Below are 20,768 nucleotides of genomic sequence, written 5' to 3' on the forward strand. Positions count from 1 at the left end.
AGGGGCAGGAATGACACAAAAAAAATCAAGGTTTTGTCTATCAGAGTTCTTCTGCTGTCTTGGCACTCCTGATAGTATAAATTATCGAATCTGTGTTTCCAAATCCTGCCAGCTTGTCATGTTGGCAGCATCTATATTAAATTCTATATTAAAAATATATATAAAAAAAGAAAAACCAACTTATTGATAACTTATCTAGAGTTACACCATTTTGTTGTATTACTTGTCATTGTAATAGGCAATGTATCAGGGAGACCCACTTCCCTGATGAGACCTTCACAGTTACATGCTGTCTGTGATAAAAATACCCATTGCTGCTGCAGTGTTTTTTCTTTTGTCACCATAACTGTGTAAAGCAAATATAGATAATATAGGTATACTGCATCAACTTACAGAGATGCTTCTTGTGTTTTTATTTAGTCAAGCAGACCTGTCAGTGATTTCGGCTGCTGCTCTGAGCCTATTTTATTCTTGGTGGCCTGCTGTTTGTTCTGCTCTTTGACTGGCTCCCCTGTAAGACGCTGCAGTTTGCATTCCTGGATGTCCCCTGAGTCCTTCAAAGATTTTTTCATCTGTGTCTTTTTGACCTCTCTTGAGATTTGCTGCTTAGTCTTGTAGTCTTGAGCTGTATCTTGTAATACTTCTGTCCTTCTGATTCCCAGCTATGTGTTGCCCATTTAACCTTTCTGGCCTTCATCGCAGCCTTAATATGAAGAAAATTTGAGGTCTTCAATATTGTGTAGGGCTAGCTTGTTTCTAAACTTAAGAAAAGTAGATTTCTGCTAATCAGTCTCCCAATAGTCTCTTTAAATACAATCCTCTCAAAATACTAAAAACTAATCTGCTCATTGTGTTGGGCAGTCCGAGTCTCTCTCTGGCATTAAACTGTTAATGCTACTTACAGACACCAAACGAGTAACACAGAATGGGTCAAAAACAGTTCTCACTGAAAGTACATCAAAATATAAAAGAAATCAGTTTGAGTTTTTGTTGTTGCTGTTTAGGCATAGAATGGGACTTTTTGTATTTTTATATTTATATGGGGACAAAAGCTAATAGGATTTTCACATAGCCTTATTTGTCCAGGATCAAAGTTCCAAATAAGTTTTGTTTTGTTTTTCTTTTTTAAATAATGTTAATTTAAATATCTGAAACAGCATTAATATATGAGATACTAAATTCTATGATAGCTTCCTTTGTTCTCAGCTGCAAAGTTATCAGGACTTCATTGGGGTATTTGTCTTGATTTTTTGGTTCCATCAGGATCTCTCCCTGAAATTTCAGAATAAACTTGTGGTAATGGTTAATTCACTTCCTTTCCTGCTCTCAAACAAAAATAAATGTTAATCCTCTAGAAGCTTAGGAGGGATCTTAATATTGTATTTTACGGTAATCTCTTTAGAAGACAAAGAATTACAGATGACATTTTAAACTCACTATGACCTCAGTGACAACTCCAAACAACAGAAAAAGAAGCAAGCTTTCTATTTATTTCTTTAATTGCCATTTCTAATATGCTGATTAAACAATATGCAGATAAATTATGGTATTTTCTGGGTAAAAGGGCAGCTCAGTCCGTGTAACCCATGACATGTTCATCTAAATCTGTTCAAAACTCAATGCCAAGAAGCACTATTTTGTGTTCACAACAGTAGCATTTTTCCTCAGCACCGAACTGTTGAAATGCATCATCCTGTTGCCTACTTGTAGCTGGATCAGTACACAGCAAGGAAAGCAAACATGCACAAACTGCGTCAACGGGGCAGAGAACCTAAGGAATATTCATAGAGAACAAATTAAAACATCATATGAGGCCTTGATCAGGCTTGACAGCTTTTCTAAAGAGTTTCTATTGTTGTTACTAGCGCTTAGCATCAGCTGAGGATTTGTGAAAGAGCAGCCACCTCCCACCCCCTGCAGCCTTTATGCATAGTGTGGTGATTGAAAGTCCATACATCTTCTGCTGTTCTCTCTCACGCACTGCAGAGTTGCTTATCTATCTATCCAGATCCACCCAAATGTGTGTCACTTCAGGGCCCTGTTATGATCACACAAAGTTGCGTGCAGCATAGTGAAAAGTGTAAGCTGCTAGAATACTTATAGTCTCATACTCCAAACAGTTACATTTTTAATTTATTTCTCAGATAAATGTCAACTTATACATAGATAAGGGGGAGGATCCAGTACATCACTAATATTAGCTATGTGTTCATAACTGCATAAACCTAGAGGTGCTAAGAAGTAGTTTTCTCAGAGGGTCATATCAGTGTCATTGGTTGGTACCCATTCACATTGCTTTTATAAATCTAGTTTCTGCTAGATTAATTTTCCCCCAAATTTCACATTTAAAAATGTCATTGGCCCATGCTGAACACAAACTGATTTCCTCTTGAGATCTCTTGGATGTCAGTCTATCTATACTCATGTTCTCTGCAGTCTCGTGTATGAATTTCAATCTGCAGGTCAGTTTCATGCGTAGGAAAATGTGTAATTATTATGTGCCTCTAATAATAATTTACTATAAAAAAAATGTTATGGGTGATCTGTACTTGGTTTTCTTATATCTCCGAGGATCATTCAAAATCTCTGTCTTCACAAATTATTATTTTTTTATGATGTATTGAGAATCTTCAGTGATGTCTTGACAAGTGGTCAAAGGAGTGTTGAAAACATGTGGTTGGGTGCTTTCTCTTCCAAGGAGAAATGAGAAAAAAAATTGACAGTGGTTTAAGACTACTTTGGGATGAATTTCTTATTTGGATGAAATTGCAGAGCCACTTTACATGGTTCAGAGACATTTCTTTGCATGTTTTTCTGTGATTATTTTCAAATGAGCCATGTCTGGTATTGATCCTTGCAATGTGTTTGGGGCCACTTAAGTTATGGGAGTTATTGTATGTACTCTTTATAATTTGGAGATAGAGATGGGTACCTGTAAAGGGAATTTCAAATGATCTTTTTTCTCTCTCTTTTTGCATGATCTGTATGGCAAATGTACGGCAATAGCACTCCTCTGGTAGGTGCTTGAGGTTAATAAAAGTGACTTATGGTCCTATCCAAAAATGTGGAATAAACTTAACTGGAGATTTGAAAGTAGTGTGCAACTGAAAACTGGTGGAAGTTTTTGCTAACATGGATTTTGAAATTGCTTTCAAAAGAAAAAAAAAAAAAAAAGGAAAAAAAAAGGATCTGCTACTTCTCAGAATAATGTTGATCGAAGTAATTTTTTGTTCGTATTGCTAGAAATTTTTCCATCTCTATTTTTCCCCATTTTTTTAAAAATCTAAATAAATGTATCAAAATGGGAATTCCTGTTTCCATCTCTTGCCTCCTCTCCCTGCCTTCATTCCCCATTAAGATAACTGGGTTAAATTTAGGTGTTGAAATTGCTGAGATATCCATAGGTAGTCTGTGATTCATTTGTTGGAAGTGTGCTTGAAACTTTATCTTGTTCTAAGTGAACACTAAATATGGAAATGTTTGGTTTTGTTTCTTTTCCCTATACATGTATTCTCCAGAACCCCAAGGAGAAATGTGGCTAGTTGTGAAGAACAGCACCAGTTACATTTTTTTTTTTAATCCTTGATGGTGTTAAATGCCTTGAAGAAGTTAAATGTAGTTAAATGCCTTGAAGATGCCTAGAACCATCTACAAAGGTAGTGAAGATAGTGAGCATAGAAAAGAAAGAAAGTTTGAGAGTGAGGGGTAGGGAGTAGATGCATAACTATGGGAAAAGAAGGATTTATAGGGATTGGAGGCATCAGGACAGTTTGCTGCTACTCAGAAGGTCACCATACAAGGGGGAAGCACCCCACTGAGGCTCAGTGAGCAAAGAATGGTGTACAAGTCTTACTACCTGTTTTTTTAAGTTTTATTTTTTGCTTTTGCTTTCAGCTTTCTTTCTTTAGCATCTGCATCCATCCCAGTTTTTAAGGTTCTGCACAAATGCAAGTTGGTTTGCTTAAGTGTGGAAGCTCCTTATTCTTTTGAGGGAGCTAACTAATGAGAGACCCTACGCAGATCTGCCAAAAACTGTGTCTGACTTTAGGGCCCTGCTATGTCATACAAGGAAGCATGCAGCAGACTGAAAATTTAAGCTGCTGGAACACTTTTAGCCTTGTACTCTAAACAGATAATTTTAAATTAAAAATTAATTTAGAAAATTAAAAATTTAATTTAAAAATCAACTTCCGTAGAGAAGGGGGAGGATCTGATATGTCAGTAATATTAGCTATGTGTTTATAACTACATAAACCTACATCATTTTCTCAGAGGGCCATGTCAATGCCTTTGGTTGTTCATTGGCTTTTATTAAATTGCATACTACTCAGCAAAAGCAGAATAATGATGTTTAAGACACAAGCCTGTCTGTGCACTGCATTGTTACTTTGGATTGAAAATCCTGTTCTGAAAACAGCATTCCTTTAATCTAATGAAAAGAACTTATTTTTTCCCAATTACCACGTTCACATATGGAATTTATTTTATTATTATTTTTTACATTGCTAAAGGTAGTAGTTAATACACTGAACCTAAGATTTTTAGCATTCACATTGGTATAAGCATGTCAATGAATTGGATTGAAAACACTTAGATGCCAAACGTTGGTTTTAGATGATGTGCTTGCCTGGATAATTAATGATTGGAAATTTGGTAGAATTCCAAAGCAGTAACTCTTCATCTGAATTACAGTAAAGACCTCATCTTTAAGAAGAGGGGTTATTTCAGTGAATGCATGTGGTATACACAAGGTGCAGTGATCTGATAAGACAAATCTGTAGTTTGCAAGGTGAATAATTTAGTTTTATTTCAGTCACTTTTATTTTAATATCTCTGCTTTAGTTAATTATTGATTTTCTGCAGATTTTATTCTTTTAAAGTTAGCAAATGTTCAAAGTGGTATTCTGGAGAAATGATACTTCATCTCAGTGTGAATACACCTAAATTAAGTGCAACAGTGATTATGTCATTTGTAGAAGGCTAGTTAGAAACAAAGGAGGGTAATCTTGCTGTAATGGAAATTGAAATGTGTCTATTTAATATTTATTTATTTTTCTGTGTCTCTAACTAAATTTTGTAAACCCTAATTCAAACTTAATCTGAACAAACAAACAAACAAAAATAGCAAACAAAAATACTGGGGCAGTTTCTGTGTACTGAATTGGTCTCTGCCGCTGTCATGCTCTCTATCTCTCCAAGAGCCAGCTGGGCCGCAGAGTTGAATGCAGTACTCCAGGTGGGGTCTCACAGGAGTGGAGCAGAGGGGCAGAATCACCTCCCTCAACCTGCTGGCCATGCTTCTATCTTCAGCCCAGGATATGGTTGGCTTTCCAGGCTGCAAGAGCTGATACTTGTCTTGAAATCAGTGAGAGTTCTGAAGTTCAAGGAAATCAGTACTAAAATATGACTTCATATACCTTCCAGTCATTCAAAGAGAAGGTGCTTTAAATAATTTTTATCACCATAGTTCATTTACTTTGTTCTTGTGCTGTACCACAGTTCTTCTATTAACCTGCTTTGGAAATAATATAGACTCAACCCTGAAATTCCTGCAACTTTACTCACACTGTTAGTCTTTGTACGGTCATTGGGGTCATTCAGATGAATAAGGATTGAGTAGATTGGTCCCAGATTTTTCATGGAACAAAAGGACTTCATAGTCAAAGAAAAGGCCTTCTGGGTGACCAACTGTCTGCAGGTAGACAATTTTCCTTTGGGAAATTGTTATAGGTGTTTTTTTGTTTGTTTTGTTTTTTTCTGAACTGCTTGCACTTTTCCTTTTCCATAGTAAGTCAATGCACAGTGTGTAAACAACACTTTCTAAGGTAGAGCTGTGTGAGGGGGAGCCTTAAAAAATAAGGAAAAATACAATTCCTTACTCTTTGATTTGTGGATTTAGTGAGTTGAGCCTGGTGAATATCATGGCTTTTAATAATTGAAAAAGCAACCATATGAGCTTTTGAGGATATAGGTTTCCATTGATTTGGTTGTCACTAAGTATAGTAACGTGTGGTGTATTTATCACAGACCCTAGAAATTTAAAAAAAGCAATAACTTCTGTTCTTTGGAGAGTTACCAGTTGGTATGTCTCTGTCTTCAACAATTTGTTCCATATAATCATTTCACAGATTGTCTGGAACACACACTTCTTAAGTTTTGTTGTTTATTTTTTGTAGGAATTATAATAGAGGAAAGAACAGAAGTGGTCTACCTGAAATTAACTCTGTTTTTGTTTTGTTTTGTTTTCAAAATGTATAATGTTGTTCTTGTTATATTGTTCTTTTGCACAATACAGCTGAAAGAAAATGGGTTATTTGTTGGCATGAGAGTACAAAGAGAGTACAGTAGAAATATGAAGCAACACCCAAAACAGTCCAAGAAAGGGTATTCATGCAAGTGAGAGAGATTACATTCATGCCTTGGAGGGAAGGACTTTGTCTCCTTTTTTGTTAGTCAAAACCACATGATGACTTTCTCACCACTCAGTTCTTAGTTCTCTAATGAGATTAATTCTTGTGTACGTTCTTGCATTTATATACTCAATTTGTCTAGGGTAAAAAGTAAAATGTATCCATAATCATAAGAGATGAAGAGTAACCCGGTATTTGTTTTGTGTTTCTGCAAGACTGAAATTCTTAGAGGTGTTGGAAATACACAACTGGTTCTCCGAGGCTGGCTTAACACCATGGCCAAAGAACAATTAGGTGTGCAACGTTAGTGTCTTCTCTTGTTTTTCAGGTCCATGGGGGAGATGCATGGGAGATGAGTGTGGTCCAGGTGGCATCCAGACACGGGCAGTGTGGTGTGCCCACGTGGAGGGCTGGACGACGCTGCCCACCAACTGCAAGCAGCCGGAGCGGCCGGACAACCAGCAGAGTTGCTTCCGTGTCTGTGACTGGCACAAGGAGCTGTATGACTGGCAGATTGGCAGCTGGAACCAGTGCCGGCCCGTCCTCTCCCGAAGCCATGAGAAGCCCCAGGAGTGCCTCAGGGGGGAGGATGGCATCCAGACAAGGGACATCACCTGCATCCAGAAGTCCAATGGGGTGCCGGCTGAGGATGTTATCTGTGAGTACTTTGAGCCCAAACCCCGCCAGGAGCAGGCGTGCCTCATCCCGTGCCGGCAGGATTGCATCGTGGCTGAATTCGCCCCCTGGTCAGAGTGCTCCAAGACCTGCGGCAGCGGGCTTCAGCATCGAACTCGGCACGTGGTGGCTCCACCGCAGTTTGGTGGGTCTGCTTGCCCTAACCTCACTGAATTTCAGATCTGCCAGTCTAGCCCATGTGCTGCTGAAGAAAGCCTGTATAGCCTAAATGTGGGACCATGGAGCGCATGCTCAGTGCCCCATTCAAGACAAATACGACAAGCAAGGAAACGAGGGAAGAACAAAGACAAGGAAAAGGACAGAGAAAAGGCGGTTCGGGATCCTGAGGCTCGTGAATTAATTAAGAAGAAGAGGAATCGAAACAGACAGAATAGACAGGAGAGCAAATATTGGGACATACAAATTGGGTATCAAACAAGGCAGGTTACATGTACTCACAGAAATGGGAAAACTGCTGCTCTGAGGTAATCACTATTTATTAACTTGCACATCTTTATTTGTCTCTCTTTGCTTTAAGGTAAAGCAAGCATAAGCACACACTGTTCTTATTTTACGCAAGCCTGAATCTTAATGCAGCACATGCACTACTTCCAATGCAAACATCCCTCTTTAAAATGTTTCTGTGACAAGAAACATGCAAGCTATGATGTTGATCATAGTAAGCATCCCATAAATGTGCATTAGTAAACTATGCTAACTCTCTAGCCTCTGTTTGTCTACATGCTTTTGGGGGAAAACTTTGATGATATTCATCAAATGTGTGCTCTGTATCTGTGGATTGAGGCAGGCTTTTACCTGAAGGTTTTAACAAGTCGTGCATGTTTGGAATGGATGATGATTTGCCTGTGAGGCTTTGCCTGTAAAAGTAACAGGAAACCGGACTGGGTCTGATACATGATGGAAGCAGAAAACAGGAAGGAAAAGGCTGCGTGAGAAGGCAGCATCTATTCTGTCCAGTACCTTTGTTTTGGGAAAAAAAAAAAAAAAAAAAAAAAAAGAACATGAAATATTATTTGTCCTCCTTGCTTCCTTTGGCAAAATTACTAAAAGTGAGACTGAAATGTCTGTTTCTTGCATGTACTTTTTCCCACTCTTTTCTTCTTTTTCCTCTTTTTCTTTTTCTATTGCACCTTTATCCTACTTTTTTTTTTCATTCCCAATATTATTCACTTTGTTCTCTCTTTTTTTTTTTTTTTTTTTAATTTAAATTTTACTTTTAAAGAGTTTAAGGAGTCACAGATGTTTCCATAACTCTTTCCACAGGCTTCCAAGTGCTTTTCTGAAGCTATATAATTTTCTACTTGATTGTTTTACCTGGCATTCTCTTGTTAGCTTATGTTTTCTCCCTTCTTATCACCCATAATATTTTTGTCCAACTTGAAATCTTCTTTCAATTTCTTCTGCCTTTTTCTGTCTATGATGTGATTCTTTCTATTTTCTTCCCTCCAGTACAATACACGATTAATCAGGTTTACTTCAGCTGTGAAATGAATAAGATACGTTGCTGAAACAGGTTGACACCCATTGCTGCTAGGTAGGCGTTTATGAGCTTTTTTCAGGGTTTTTTCCTTTGGAGTTTCTGTTATGCCAGTTAAACATTCAATCAGAGAATTTGCAGTGACTTCAACCTTTCCTATTAGAAACTGTATATTACAGGTTTTCAATTATGGTAAGCATCTTTCAAGTATATTTAAACACAAAAATTCAAATTCATACAAAATTTTTACTTCTCCATGGCAGGATATCATGGTGTGACTACAAAGCACACCCCTCAAATACTGGTCAGAGTAATTTCAGATGTTACTACTAAAGAACTGGAAGATTTGGGTTGTTTGGATGGAAGGTGGGGCATCTGTGTGAAGATGTGAAGTATCTATGAGTATGTAAAAACCCATCACAAGGAATAACAGAATGAACTATTCTCCGTACATCATGGATGCAGAGCAAAAGTGATGGTGGGTTTAATCACAGTGTAACTGAATGAGGTTAGGCTTTCTAATACGGGATATAGTGAAGCTCTGGAAAAGATTGCCTGGAGAATTTGTCACCACAAGTCTCTGAAGGTTTCTAAGAACAAGTCAGAAATGCATGTGTCAGGAATGTATGTCTCTAGTAGCCCTTGGTTGTGGAAGAGAGGCTGACTGCATAGTTTTTAAGGTCTTCTCTAGCTCTGATTTTCTACAGAATTCTTCTTTCAGAATTGCACTGTGCTTGGGTAAGTGTCCATACAAGGAATCTCAAAATCACCTTGCTCAGGCAGTGCTGGGTTTTGGTTGCAGCCCTGTCCCAGGGCTTTTACAGGAAGAATTTGCCTTTCCCTCAGCTTATGCTGTGCCCCAGCTCAGGAACATAATTACCCTTTAATTGCAGTGAATCATTTATTAAACATATCAGTGGCTAGTAGCTAGCAGCCAGACATTCTGTTTGAATAACCACATTTTTTTCGAAGTTTAAACAATCATATGGAACTACAGTACTTAAAAAATGAAAAATAAAATAAAAAAAAAATTGGGGGAGGAATTTTCCTGTGCTGAGGCACTGACAAATGGTACAAGAAAGAGAAAGTATAATTGGCAGTTGATGATGTACTTTTCTTATAATCTTGAAACTCACTCTTGAATTCACTCAGCTCAGTAACATTGTCTTAATTTCAGATGCCTCAGCATACTGTATTTGCACCATATATTCAGCCTGTAGCAGGGAAATGGATGAAATTCTGTTGCCTGAGGCAGTGAAACAATGTAGGAGCAATTCTTCATGGCAGAGAAAATGATATAAATGATGCAGTGGATATTGTGATGTCTAATGGATATAATTTTATGTTGTAAACGTACAAAGGATTTATAATGTAATAGTCTTCCCACCAAATTCAACATGGATTTTTTTTTTTTCCAGTTGCATAATGAAAACAAGAGAATTTGATTAAATGATTCCTGTGAGAAATTCTAGCACTGACATCTTGGCCTTTAGAGACCAACCTCTACATGTCATCCATATATTAATCTGTTTCTTTTATACTGTGTTCTCCACTCTGTGGTCATATGCTTTATTCAGTGATTACAATTCCAGAATCTCAAACAATAGAATTATTTTTCTACCTGAGTTGTCAATGCAGCCAGCAAAAATGATTTTATAATCTCCATCAATAGCAGCCATGTTACTAAATAATATAGACAAGTAAGGTGACTGGATAACCTGCTGTGCTCATGTGAAATGCTCCTCAGCTTGAATAGTTCATTTTCAGTGAGTTTTGACTTTGGCAATCAGAAACAATCAGCCCCCTGGCAGCATGACTGAAAGAAGAAAAAAACCCTCAGGCGAGTAATATTTTTGCAGAGGTAGCAAAATTGGTATAGTATAAAAGGGGTTACAAAAAACAAGTTTCAGAAGGGTGCTCCAGAGAAAATGACTCTGTAAAGCTGTCAGCAAAACTTCAAAAAGGCAAATTCTCTAGACACATCAGCATATTAGGCATGGTGAAGAGAAGTGAAAAAAGAAAATCAAAGTGTAATTTATACACTTTATTGCCTAGTGAACAATACATCGTCTCCTATGAAGGATGAAATATTAGATTTTGTATTACTCATTCTGCAATAATGTACGTTACATGGCTTATATTTGCTTTTTGTTTCCTTTAATCTGAAATTCTCGTGCATTTAAGATATTTTTAAAATAGAAATGGTGAAGAAGAGAGAATTCAGTAATTAAATCTGACTTTAAAATGACTGCCCTGAATATGTAACAAGACCAAAACAGTGTTGCTGTTAGTGGATGGGACAGTGTTGATCTGCTGAAATATTTCCTCCTTTTTTTTTTGGTGCAAGTGGGATTTGTCAGAGGTCCCACAGAGAGACATTACACTTAAAACTGGCAACATAGAGAAATGTAATGTGTAAAAATTCACTTTGAGTTACAAATCTGTTTTCATTATTGCAAGTTGTGATGCTCATGCCTTGTGTTAGGTCTATCACTTTCTATTACAATGTATATTCTGTTTTTGCTTGCTTCTATTTTGCCAGAATTTTATCATTTGTTCTCAACCATTCCTTAATAATTGTCTTCCTGAGCAAAATTTTTTGGGAAATTTTAGCAAAAATGTATTGTCCATTTTTTGTACAAGCCTAGGAAAAAATATTTTGCTTTAGCAATGTATTAGCATGCACACAACCATTTTACCGAGATGCTTTGTTCAGATCCTGCTGGACTGGGGAAAGGATATGAAATTCAGAGTGACAGGAGCAGGTTATGGACATAGGCATTTGTAACTGTAGAACATGGAACAGAACTGGAGTTTCTTCTTGACGTGTATGTTTCTACACTTCAACAAACATTCTGAAATTCACTGGCAAAGCACATCACATTGCCCTTTAGTTGGTCCAGAGTTATGGTGACAGGCTGCAACTGCCAGGAATTAGCTCAAATATCTGTAAATGGGACTATATGTAAAGCAGTTCTGCAAGGCTGTAAGTAGCTATTAAAGCAAACAAAGCTCACACACACAGGAAAATATTTTTTATTTTACTTTATTTTATTTTAATTTATTTTTTCCCCATCATTTGGTTGTAGCTTATTTGTCTTGCTTAAGCTGGGACCAAGAAGCTTCTGTCTGTACAGGAGGGAGAAATTGGAGGAGATGAAGTAGGAAGCAGTACCTGCCAGCTCTTTGGCTGCAGTCTCCAAAACTGGTTGGTTGCTATTCCCTTGCAGCATCTTTGTGGTAGAGTTCTATTTGAGAAGCTGACCATTATTGACGATTTAAAGTGATAATTCAAGAAGCAACAGTAAAGTTTTAGTTGTATTCAGGACTTTTATTTCTTTGATGGGTAATCACAGTACACAATAATAGCAATGGGACTTAGTGGTGGGAACAAAAAGCATCCAAAATTTAAGATATGCTGAACATTTCCTGGGCAGCTTGGTTTAGCCCCTTTATGCATTTAATGGTGTGGCTGCATTTCATTTATTTTACAGCTGTCCTTCTCAGAGGGTAGTTATTCATTATTTCTTCTCATCCTCACTGATTCTGTGCTTTTGTGCAATACTTAACAATCCATACTTCATAATGAATGAAACTCTTTTGGAAGTTTCCATGATGATCTCATTGTTATACTTTACCAACTTGCATGTTTGGGAGAGTCTGAGATTTTATTTCTTCCAACTGAGGCAAGAGAGATGTTAGTAGGGCCAAAATTATTGAATTGCCCCACTAATTTCAGACTTGCAGTTTGATTTATATCATACCTGATTTTTCAGGTTACTTCTTGTATACCTGTATCTGCTTAGAGCACATCCACTGTATTTTTACTGACCATAAATCTTAAGTCAGATGCCCAGGGACTAGAGAACGGCTGGCTGAGCATTTAGGTTGATGAGCAAGTGATACTCAGAAATTACTGGCTGAGAAAGGCATAGAATCTGCTCTTCTGGGATGGCAATTTTACTTCATTGGTCTTTCCCAGTCCTGAAGCCTCCTAATCCAGTGTTCATATCCTAAATCATGCAATAAATGTCTCCTTCCACTTTATGGGCTCTCACTGTCCCTTTACATGTGAAGAAGGTGGGTTAAAAAAAATCAGCATAAGCCTGTCGCTTTCTTTACACCATTAATCTGGAGAAGCAGGCAAGTCACCCCGATGTATATGCTGTCAGACAGAAAATGGACAATTCTGGTGTATACAACAGCAGCTCAGTTTATTGACCCTGTAATACACTAAGAAACAGCCTTGAAAGCATCTGTTTGGTTCTCTGATGCTTCATGAGACAAAAGGCAGAAAGGAAGGTAAGTGTGAAGATGGTTGTGGCTATGGTGGAGCAGTTTCAGGAAAGGATGGCAATGCAGAGAGGGCAGGTTGTAGAGATGAAGGCCCATAAGCAACCTTTAGGTTGTTTGTTGAGGAGCAGATGGAAGCATACACAGCTACAGGTTGTTTCTTGTGTTACTGGAAAGGCATCTATGTAGTTGTTTCTGTAGAGGAAGCTGTAAGGGTTTCAGTAGCAGAGCACCTATAAATATCCTGTAAATATCACATATATGGATAATGAGCTATACACAGTTGTCTTGATAAATTAACTTGGAATTAGAGCACATGCTGTTAACAAATGTACAAAAGGGGAGAAGACAATCATCTTGGAATAAACAGCTCCTGACAACTAAAAACTGCAGAGTAATTGTCGGATGCCTAGGGATATGAGAATGTAAAACATTGTTAGAGAAACAGGATGCAAAAATACTGCTTTCCTACCATTTTCATTGTATTTTTAGAATTTCCATGAATTTGAAAGTCAGAATCATCCCATAGATTTTTTAATGTGGTTTTATTGGAGACAGTAGATTCTGTGGATATACACAATATTATTCAATGGGTCTTCCTTTCTATTCTAAGTACCTGCTCTGTCATCTTACTGAGGCTGCTGTTTTGACAGTGGCTTGTCAGTATTGCTCTACATTTGACATACTGTGCCAAAATCTAGATTTAAGATGGAAATGTACACACTGTGCTGAGTAATTGAAACACCAGCAATGAACCATTTATTTCTCCATACCATATTTTAACTCTTTTCATATAGTGAACAGTTGTTCTGTTGACTATAGAATAATATTTTATTTAAATACAAGTAATTCATTTTACCTAGCAAGACATAATAGTGTGTAATGTAATGAGGGTTAGAATACATGTTCTGATGATCACTTCTGACCATAAATTCTCTGAATGAATGAATTCTATGAATAAGCTCTAAGTGGAATTTCTACCCTTATTTATTAGGAGATTAGATGCTTAATGGTAAACAGCATTAGGCCCTGAGATCTTTAATACAGATCTTCTTCTAAATCTTCTTCTACAGGGTACTTTTATGTATTATTATTTTTTTTTGCCTCATTGTCAGGGAGTGTATATATTAATTGACTTCAGTATGCCTAAATGAATACTCTCAGAATGCAAACCAAGCAAAATTTTTCTAAATTTTGGACTTGGTTACATTGGTATCATATCACAGTCTGTGAATGGTCCCATCAGTAACAAATTAGAATGTATTTTTGTTTAGAGTTATATTGTTCTTTCTATCATGTGACTGCGAAGCATTACTCTGAGACAAACAGTACCCACCTATTTATTCCATGAACTTTATAAAGTTATGGTCTAACACCATAACTTCTTCCTTGGGAGGTGCAGTCCCCCAAGGAACTGGGAACTCCATGGGAAGGAAAGTCACTGAGTTCTTCTTCACCTGCAGATCCCCAGAAAAGCATAGACTGAGAGTAAAATGTCCAGTCTAGCTCCTGATATTGACCACTTTTTTTCAAGCATTGGGCAGTGAATTACCCACTGACACTGACAAAACTAATAGAAGGAGTGAATCTAAAATAACACCTGAAATAACTAATATTGCTAATATAATTTTAATATCAATGTTGCATATTTTTATTCATGAAGTTTGGAGGGGGGGTTGTTGGTTTTCTTTTGCTGATAACTTCATAAATATAACTGTTACTTATGGTCAAAGTAAATGCTAATTAATGCTCTGTAGCAAAATTTCTCCCTGGTAAAAGAGAACCTTCTTTAGAAGGTTTAGTAAACCATCTATGTAGACTATTGCCAGATAACCTCTTGTAGCAATTTAAAAGTTATCTGTAATATGGGATGTGCACACGTCACTGTGTCATTGAACTGTGAAAGATACTATCTCTACCTAAACTCTTCTGCTTTCTTACTTGCTCATACTCCACTGGTATATGCAACAGCACCACAGCAGCTGTTGCCACTTGTTTGGTTATAGTAGAATTTCTTGTTGCTTTGCCTGTATTAGCTAATATATTTTTCCTCGACACAGTAGTTGTAATCTCGATTTTCTAGAAAGCCCGAGTAGTTCTGTTTTCTTCAAAACTATTTTGGCTGTGCAACTTTCTTGGCAGAATTAATTAAAATTGTGAAAGAATCATGGGAAAATATTGCTTTGAAAAGCACTTATCTGGGCAGTATTTGAATTGTAAACAAATAAAAGAGGCCTTATTGTCTGTGTGATTCTAACAGCTCATTATACTGTGAGGTACTAACAGTTTCTCAGAACAATGTACAATATGACCAATAATAAACACTGCAGCTGTAGGAAAAATGAATCAGGACTATGTCATGAGTGATACTTGTTACATTTGCTACTAGGAAAAAATGCAGAATGTCTTACATGTTCTATCTTCACAGTAACTTTTGGGAATTATCTAAACTCTGAATTTAAATCAGCTTACTGCTATTCATACTCTCTAGCACATGGTCATTAAACAGATAATTTTTTTCATTTAATTTTATTCATGAGAAAATAAACTGTCTTTTCTTTGTCACAGATTGTTTATCACAACATATTTCAAATTCCAACTATACTTTTGATGCAAGAATGTGGAGAGTTTGTGTTTGACTGTGTTGTTTTAGCAGTTAATGCATCCAGCAAGCTGTGTGAACTCTCTGGGGAGAACATTGCATAGAAGATACAACAGCTTGTTGTAATACACTGGAACATTTTATTCATTCTTTGTTTCTGTATGTCAGCTCCAAAATCCCTATTATTTATAGAGAGCGTCTCTTAAGGTTCCACGGTGGTCAAATAAAGAATGAGGAGATGCTACATCAGTAACATTAACATCTGATTTTAATCCCAAATAACATGAAGCACTGTCTAAACTAAGCATGAGTTTTGCTGGGTTTCTTCATGTCTCCTGACCAGTACAGCTCAAGGTTGCTGTAGAAAATTTCACACAGGGATGTATACATTGGAAACTAACAGAGAGTAGATTTAGACTGGACATTAGGAAGAAATTCCTTGCTACGACGATGGTTAGACACTAGAACAGGTTGCCCAGGAAAGTTGTGGAACACATCCCTGGAAGCGTTCAAGGTCAGGTTGGATGGGGCTTTGAGCATCCTCATCTAGTGAGAGGTGTTGGAGTAGATGGGGAGTTGGACTAGATGTTCTTTAAAGGCTCCTTTCAACCCAAACCTTTCTTCTATTTTATGATTTCAAAGGTTGATTTGACCTTTAGATCAGACCAGACTATTTCTGTTAAAGAGCATGAAGATCTAGGCTGTGGATCTACTCACATGTAGCCAGATTTCCCAGAAGTCTAAGTCCAGACTTTTTTAGGTTGTGATGTTAATAAGCAATGTGGTATATGTTTTATTTCTTCCCTGTAAGATTACAGTTACAAGTATAGTCTTTGGACGGTATACTTCAGTCTCCATGAAGGGCTTTTCAGTGCAAAGATATAACTTGTATTTGGGAAGACTTTAAGCCAGTTAGCTGGAAAACAGGAAGACGTGTAATGGATTACTTTCTCTCTCCATTTTTGCCCTTGACTGGCAAATGCCAAAGCAGGTATCAGATTGGTTAGATCATTGGTTAGAACCATGAAGCCATTCTCATGTTGCTGTTTGTCATTAACTTTTCTCATTAACTCTTCTTTCCAATTATCAGTCCAATGTGATATGGAGGAAAAATTTGAAAAAATAGAAGATACCTTAGAATTTATCACACATTTAAAAGCTCAATGAAGAGAGTGCTTTCAGCCACCTGCTTGCACATTAGTACACAGGTACCTGTGCTATTTGCTCCAGGCTTATGCCTTAAGCTTCATTCTGTATGTGTCCATAGCCTCAATTATCCCCTGAATTACTTTGAAATCCCCATGGGGATTCAAAAGCAATCCAAAGCAACATTTAGATTTTATTTATTTCTGCAAGGAGCAAAAGTGAGGCTATGGAACGTGAGTAAACACAAATTCCTGACACATATCTCCAAAAGATGTTGAGCAGTAATTATGTCCTGTATTTTACCTTTTGAACCACCACTTTTTCTTTATTTCATTTATCTCATCCAAATCTTTGAGGTCAATAATGGTTTTAATGTTGGCTTAATAGCAATAAAACTCATTTGACCCCTGTGATATCTCCTTGGGATTGCCTTTTCTTTCCACACTGTCATCTACCTGTTTATATCCCTTAAGCTTCATTTCCCCACTATTTTTCTGTTTTGTCTTAAGCAGAACTTCCTCTAAGAATAGCCTTACTTCAAATATTGTAATGCCCCCTCCCCTGCCAATAGACAGACACTTAGGACAGTGTCCCTCTTATGTAGTCATTGTGTTGGAGGCAAGTTCCTTCAGTCTTTACATATTTATAACACCACCTCTTATATCCAGTCTGCCCTGGTGAATTTGGATGCAACTCACATACTTTTCTCAGAGCTTCCAAAGCAATATGGACAGCGGTGTATGGGTTGATAGTGAGGACTTGCTTGTGCACTCCCTGCGCATTTTGAATGACTAATTTTGTGTATAGCGTTACTTAGATGTTACTGAAAGTTCATAGAGGATGGAGATGGTTGATGCAGAACTTTGTGGTTTGAATGATATCACAAAGATGAATACAAACTATCTAAGACATAGTTTTGCTTATTTAAATGATCGATCTTTTTGCCTGTTTTAAACATTTTTAGTTAAATAAGAGTTTAGAACTTCAAGGCTTTTGGTATCCATACAAAAGCTTCGTTTTGGGGGTGGTATGAGACAGAAGAAGCCTTCCTGCATTTAAATTATCTCAGCTTTTTACCTGGGAATTTCCCTTTTCAGAAACCATCGCATAATCATAGCATAGAAATGCTATAATTTCTGTTCTGATAGTTATTAACTATCATTCTTTACTTACCTGGTCATGCCGGATCTTTTTTATAGAGAGGTTTTTATCTTCTGATCTGTTATCTGCCCATATGCTTTTACTTCTGTCAGAAGATTCATTCAATTTCGGTAACCAAATCAGATGCGTAAATCCATTTGGAAGTGCAGAGTGATTTACATTAAATGAAGCTTTGCTTTAAATTATTTTTGGTGTGAACCACATCTGTAGGCTTAGATACCAGAACCAGAAGACACTATCTTGTGTGGTAAAGACATTCCCAGGTCTCAATGAATCTATGCAATTTCATAGATCAGACATTTAAAGGAAATGTTACCAACCTTCTAAGTGAATATACTACATATGCTGAACTTTTAAAATGGCACTTTTGTCTTTCAGAGCTACTGTTTTTATGTAATAGAGAATTAATAATTTTAATTTTGAATGTTTGTCTGTATATATTTATCTGCATTGAAATATTATGGAAAAGATCAATTTTTCTTGGTACAGAGAAAAAAAGTTTGAAAGTCTTGAAAATCTTTTGAAGGTGTCAAGAGTCAGAAAGAAGTAGAAAAAAATCTTTGAAAAAACTGAGGGGACTTCTGGAACATCAGATTCATTGTTCCCAGACTGCCTAGGAACAGGAGATACATCCAGATGCAACGTGAGATTAAGTGTAGACTAGTTTAGTTACAAGTAACAGGTATATATGTACTTTGGACAGGGAAATGTTGTAGGGGGGGAAAGTACACGTAATCTGCTCTGGAAGCTACTCTATTACCTCCAAAGAGATTTTAGTGTAATTTACCTTATAATTTATTTAACTAAAGAGTTTCACTCAGTCTTATTTAGAGGGATTGGTGATACTAGAGGTTTCGATATAATGCCTCCTTAGTTGCCACTTGATCTAGAATGCAACACAAACTGTTATAGGTCTTGAAATCCAGTATGGTCTTCTTCAGTTGCTTTTAACATGAAAGTAATGATATGGTCATTGGAGGTTTCCCTTTTCAGGGAAGGACATAATCCTTGCATGAAGCCATGTAGGAACTGCAGCCAGAGACAACTTCAGGGTTTGGGGCAGTTTGCTTTGATGAAGAAAGATAATTTGTATTATTGTTTTGTTCTAGTAAAACAACTTCCAATAATGAAAATCTCAGTCAGTATCATGTAACACCTCTCCCAAAGATGATCTGAAGTAGACGCAAAGCCCACAGAAAATTGCACATCATTAATTGATCTTTACTTCTCATGATTGCTCCTTTCTAGTGGCAATTTCGTGCATGTTCCCTGGCAAGATGTGTCTATAATTAAACTCGACCTGTCTCAATATGAGTAAAGAGATTGGTTTTATCTCCTCTCATGGGAGTTACACTGGAAACGAACTTGGGAGGAGGTGATACATCATGTTCTCCAGAAGGATTTGCACATACTCTTCATGTTAGAATCCATAAGGAAATGATTCTTTGTTCAGTCATTAAAATGTGTTCCTCTATGGGATAAATGAGTCTATATGTTCTGGAAGACATTCAGAAATTGCTATATTGAATTTAGCAGTAGTTACTGTAGTTGTAAGCCGGATGAGACTAGATGAAGGCAAAAAAGGTCCACTAGGAAAAATTTTCTCAGTAGCTTTGAGTGTCTTTAACCCTAAGGAGGTGTGGTGGTTTTACCTGCTATGCAGATGAGCTCCACCACAACTGTGCTCTCAAAAAGAAAAAAGGAAAAAAAAAAAAAAAGGAGAAAATACAATGGAAAGGGCTCAAGTTTTGATATAAGGACAGGCAGTAATTTATGTAATTTATTGCCTATCGCTAGTGGACTAGAACAGTGAGAAACTAAAAGCAAACTAACACCTACCCCCCATTCACCCTCTTCCATCTCCTCCCCCTGAGCAGCACAGTGCAGGGGAACAGCAAATGGGGGCTGTGGTTGGTCCCTAATGCTTTGTCTCTGCCGCTCCTTCATGGTCATGCTCTGCCCCTGCTCCATGTGGGGTCCCTCCCACAGGATGCTATCCTTCCCGAACTGAGCCTGTGGGGGCAGCCCACAGCCAGCAGCTCTTCAAGAACTGTTCCCACATGGGTCGGTCCCACAGGAGCAAACGGCTCCAGCACGGGTCTCCCATAAGCAGCAGCTCCCCCCAGACCTCCTGCTCCTGTGTGGGCTCCTCTCCACGGGCTGCAGCTCCAGCCTGGGGCCTGCTCCTGTGGGTGCTGTCCATGGGCTGCAGCCTCCTCCAGGTCACATCCACCTTCTCCACTGGGAGCTCCTCCACAGGCTGCAGCGTGGAGATCTGCTCCGTGTGGGACTCATGGGCTGCAGGGGGACAGCCTGTTCCACCAGGGGCCTCTCCACAGGCCACAGGGGAACTGCTGCATTCCTGGAGCACCTCCTGCCCTCCTGCTGCACTGACCTTGGTGTCTGAAGGGCTGGTTCTCACTCCTTTCTCCCAGCACTTGTTACACAGTAATTTTGTTTGTTTGTTTGTTTGTTTTTGTTTTGTTTTGTTTTTTCCTTCCTTAACTTTGCTCTCCCAGAGGCCCAATCAGTGTTGCTCCCTGGCTTGGCTTTGGCCAGCACTGGGTCCCGCTGGAGCTGGCTCTGATCTGATATGGGGCAGCTGCTGGGCTCTGCTCACAGAGAGAGCCCTGCAGCCTCCATGCTAGCAAAACCTAGCCAAATAAACCCAAGACAGGAGCATGTAGCTTCTGTCCTAAAGCAGAATAAATGGTGTATATCATGCATTAGGTGGTTTTGTTTTCCACTTTTCACATAGTAAGAACATAAAAAATCTACTGGATAGTGGTCTGTCAAGCCTGGGAGTGTCTCCAGCTCACTGTCCCTGGCGTTGGAAAAGGAATGCTATTTAAAGACTAAGCAAACTGGCTAATCTTTAAGTCCTTTCCCTTAGTATTCCTCAGTATTCAAAGTTAATGTGTTAGGGATGGTGGCAAGTGTATACCCATCTAGTCGTTTTAGTATCTATATACTGTCCACAAAT

At 37.9% G+C, this 20,768-nt stretch overlaps 1 protein-coding gene across 1 annotated transcript in view; it reads left to right on the forward strand.

Moving 5' to 3' along the window:
* Positions 1 to 20,768, forward strand: part of THSD7A (thrombospondin type 1 domain containing 7A) — a 281,624-nt gene that overhangs the window by 144,548 nt on the left and 116,308 nt on the right. Inside the window, exon 4 of the mRNA XM_038174823.2 lies at positions 6,739 to 7,570. Within this exon, the coding sequence (XP_038030751.2) occupies positions 6,739 to 7,570 (832 nt within the window). The remainder of the gene's footprint in view (positions 1 to 6,738; positions 7,571 to 20,768) is intronic.

This window comes from Anas platyrhynchos, chromosome 2, assembly GCF_047663525.1.
Source record: "Anas platyrhynchos isolate ZD024472 breed Pekin duck chromosome 2, IASCAAS_PekinDuck_T2T, whole genome shotgun sequence".
In the NCBI taxonomy this organism is placed as follows: domain Eukaryota; kingdom Metazoa; phylum Chordata; class Aves; order Anseriformes; family Anatidae; genus Anas; species Anas platyrhynchos.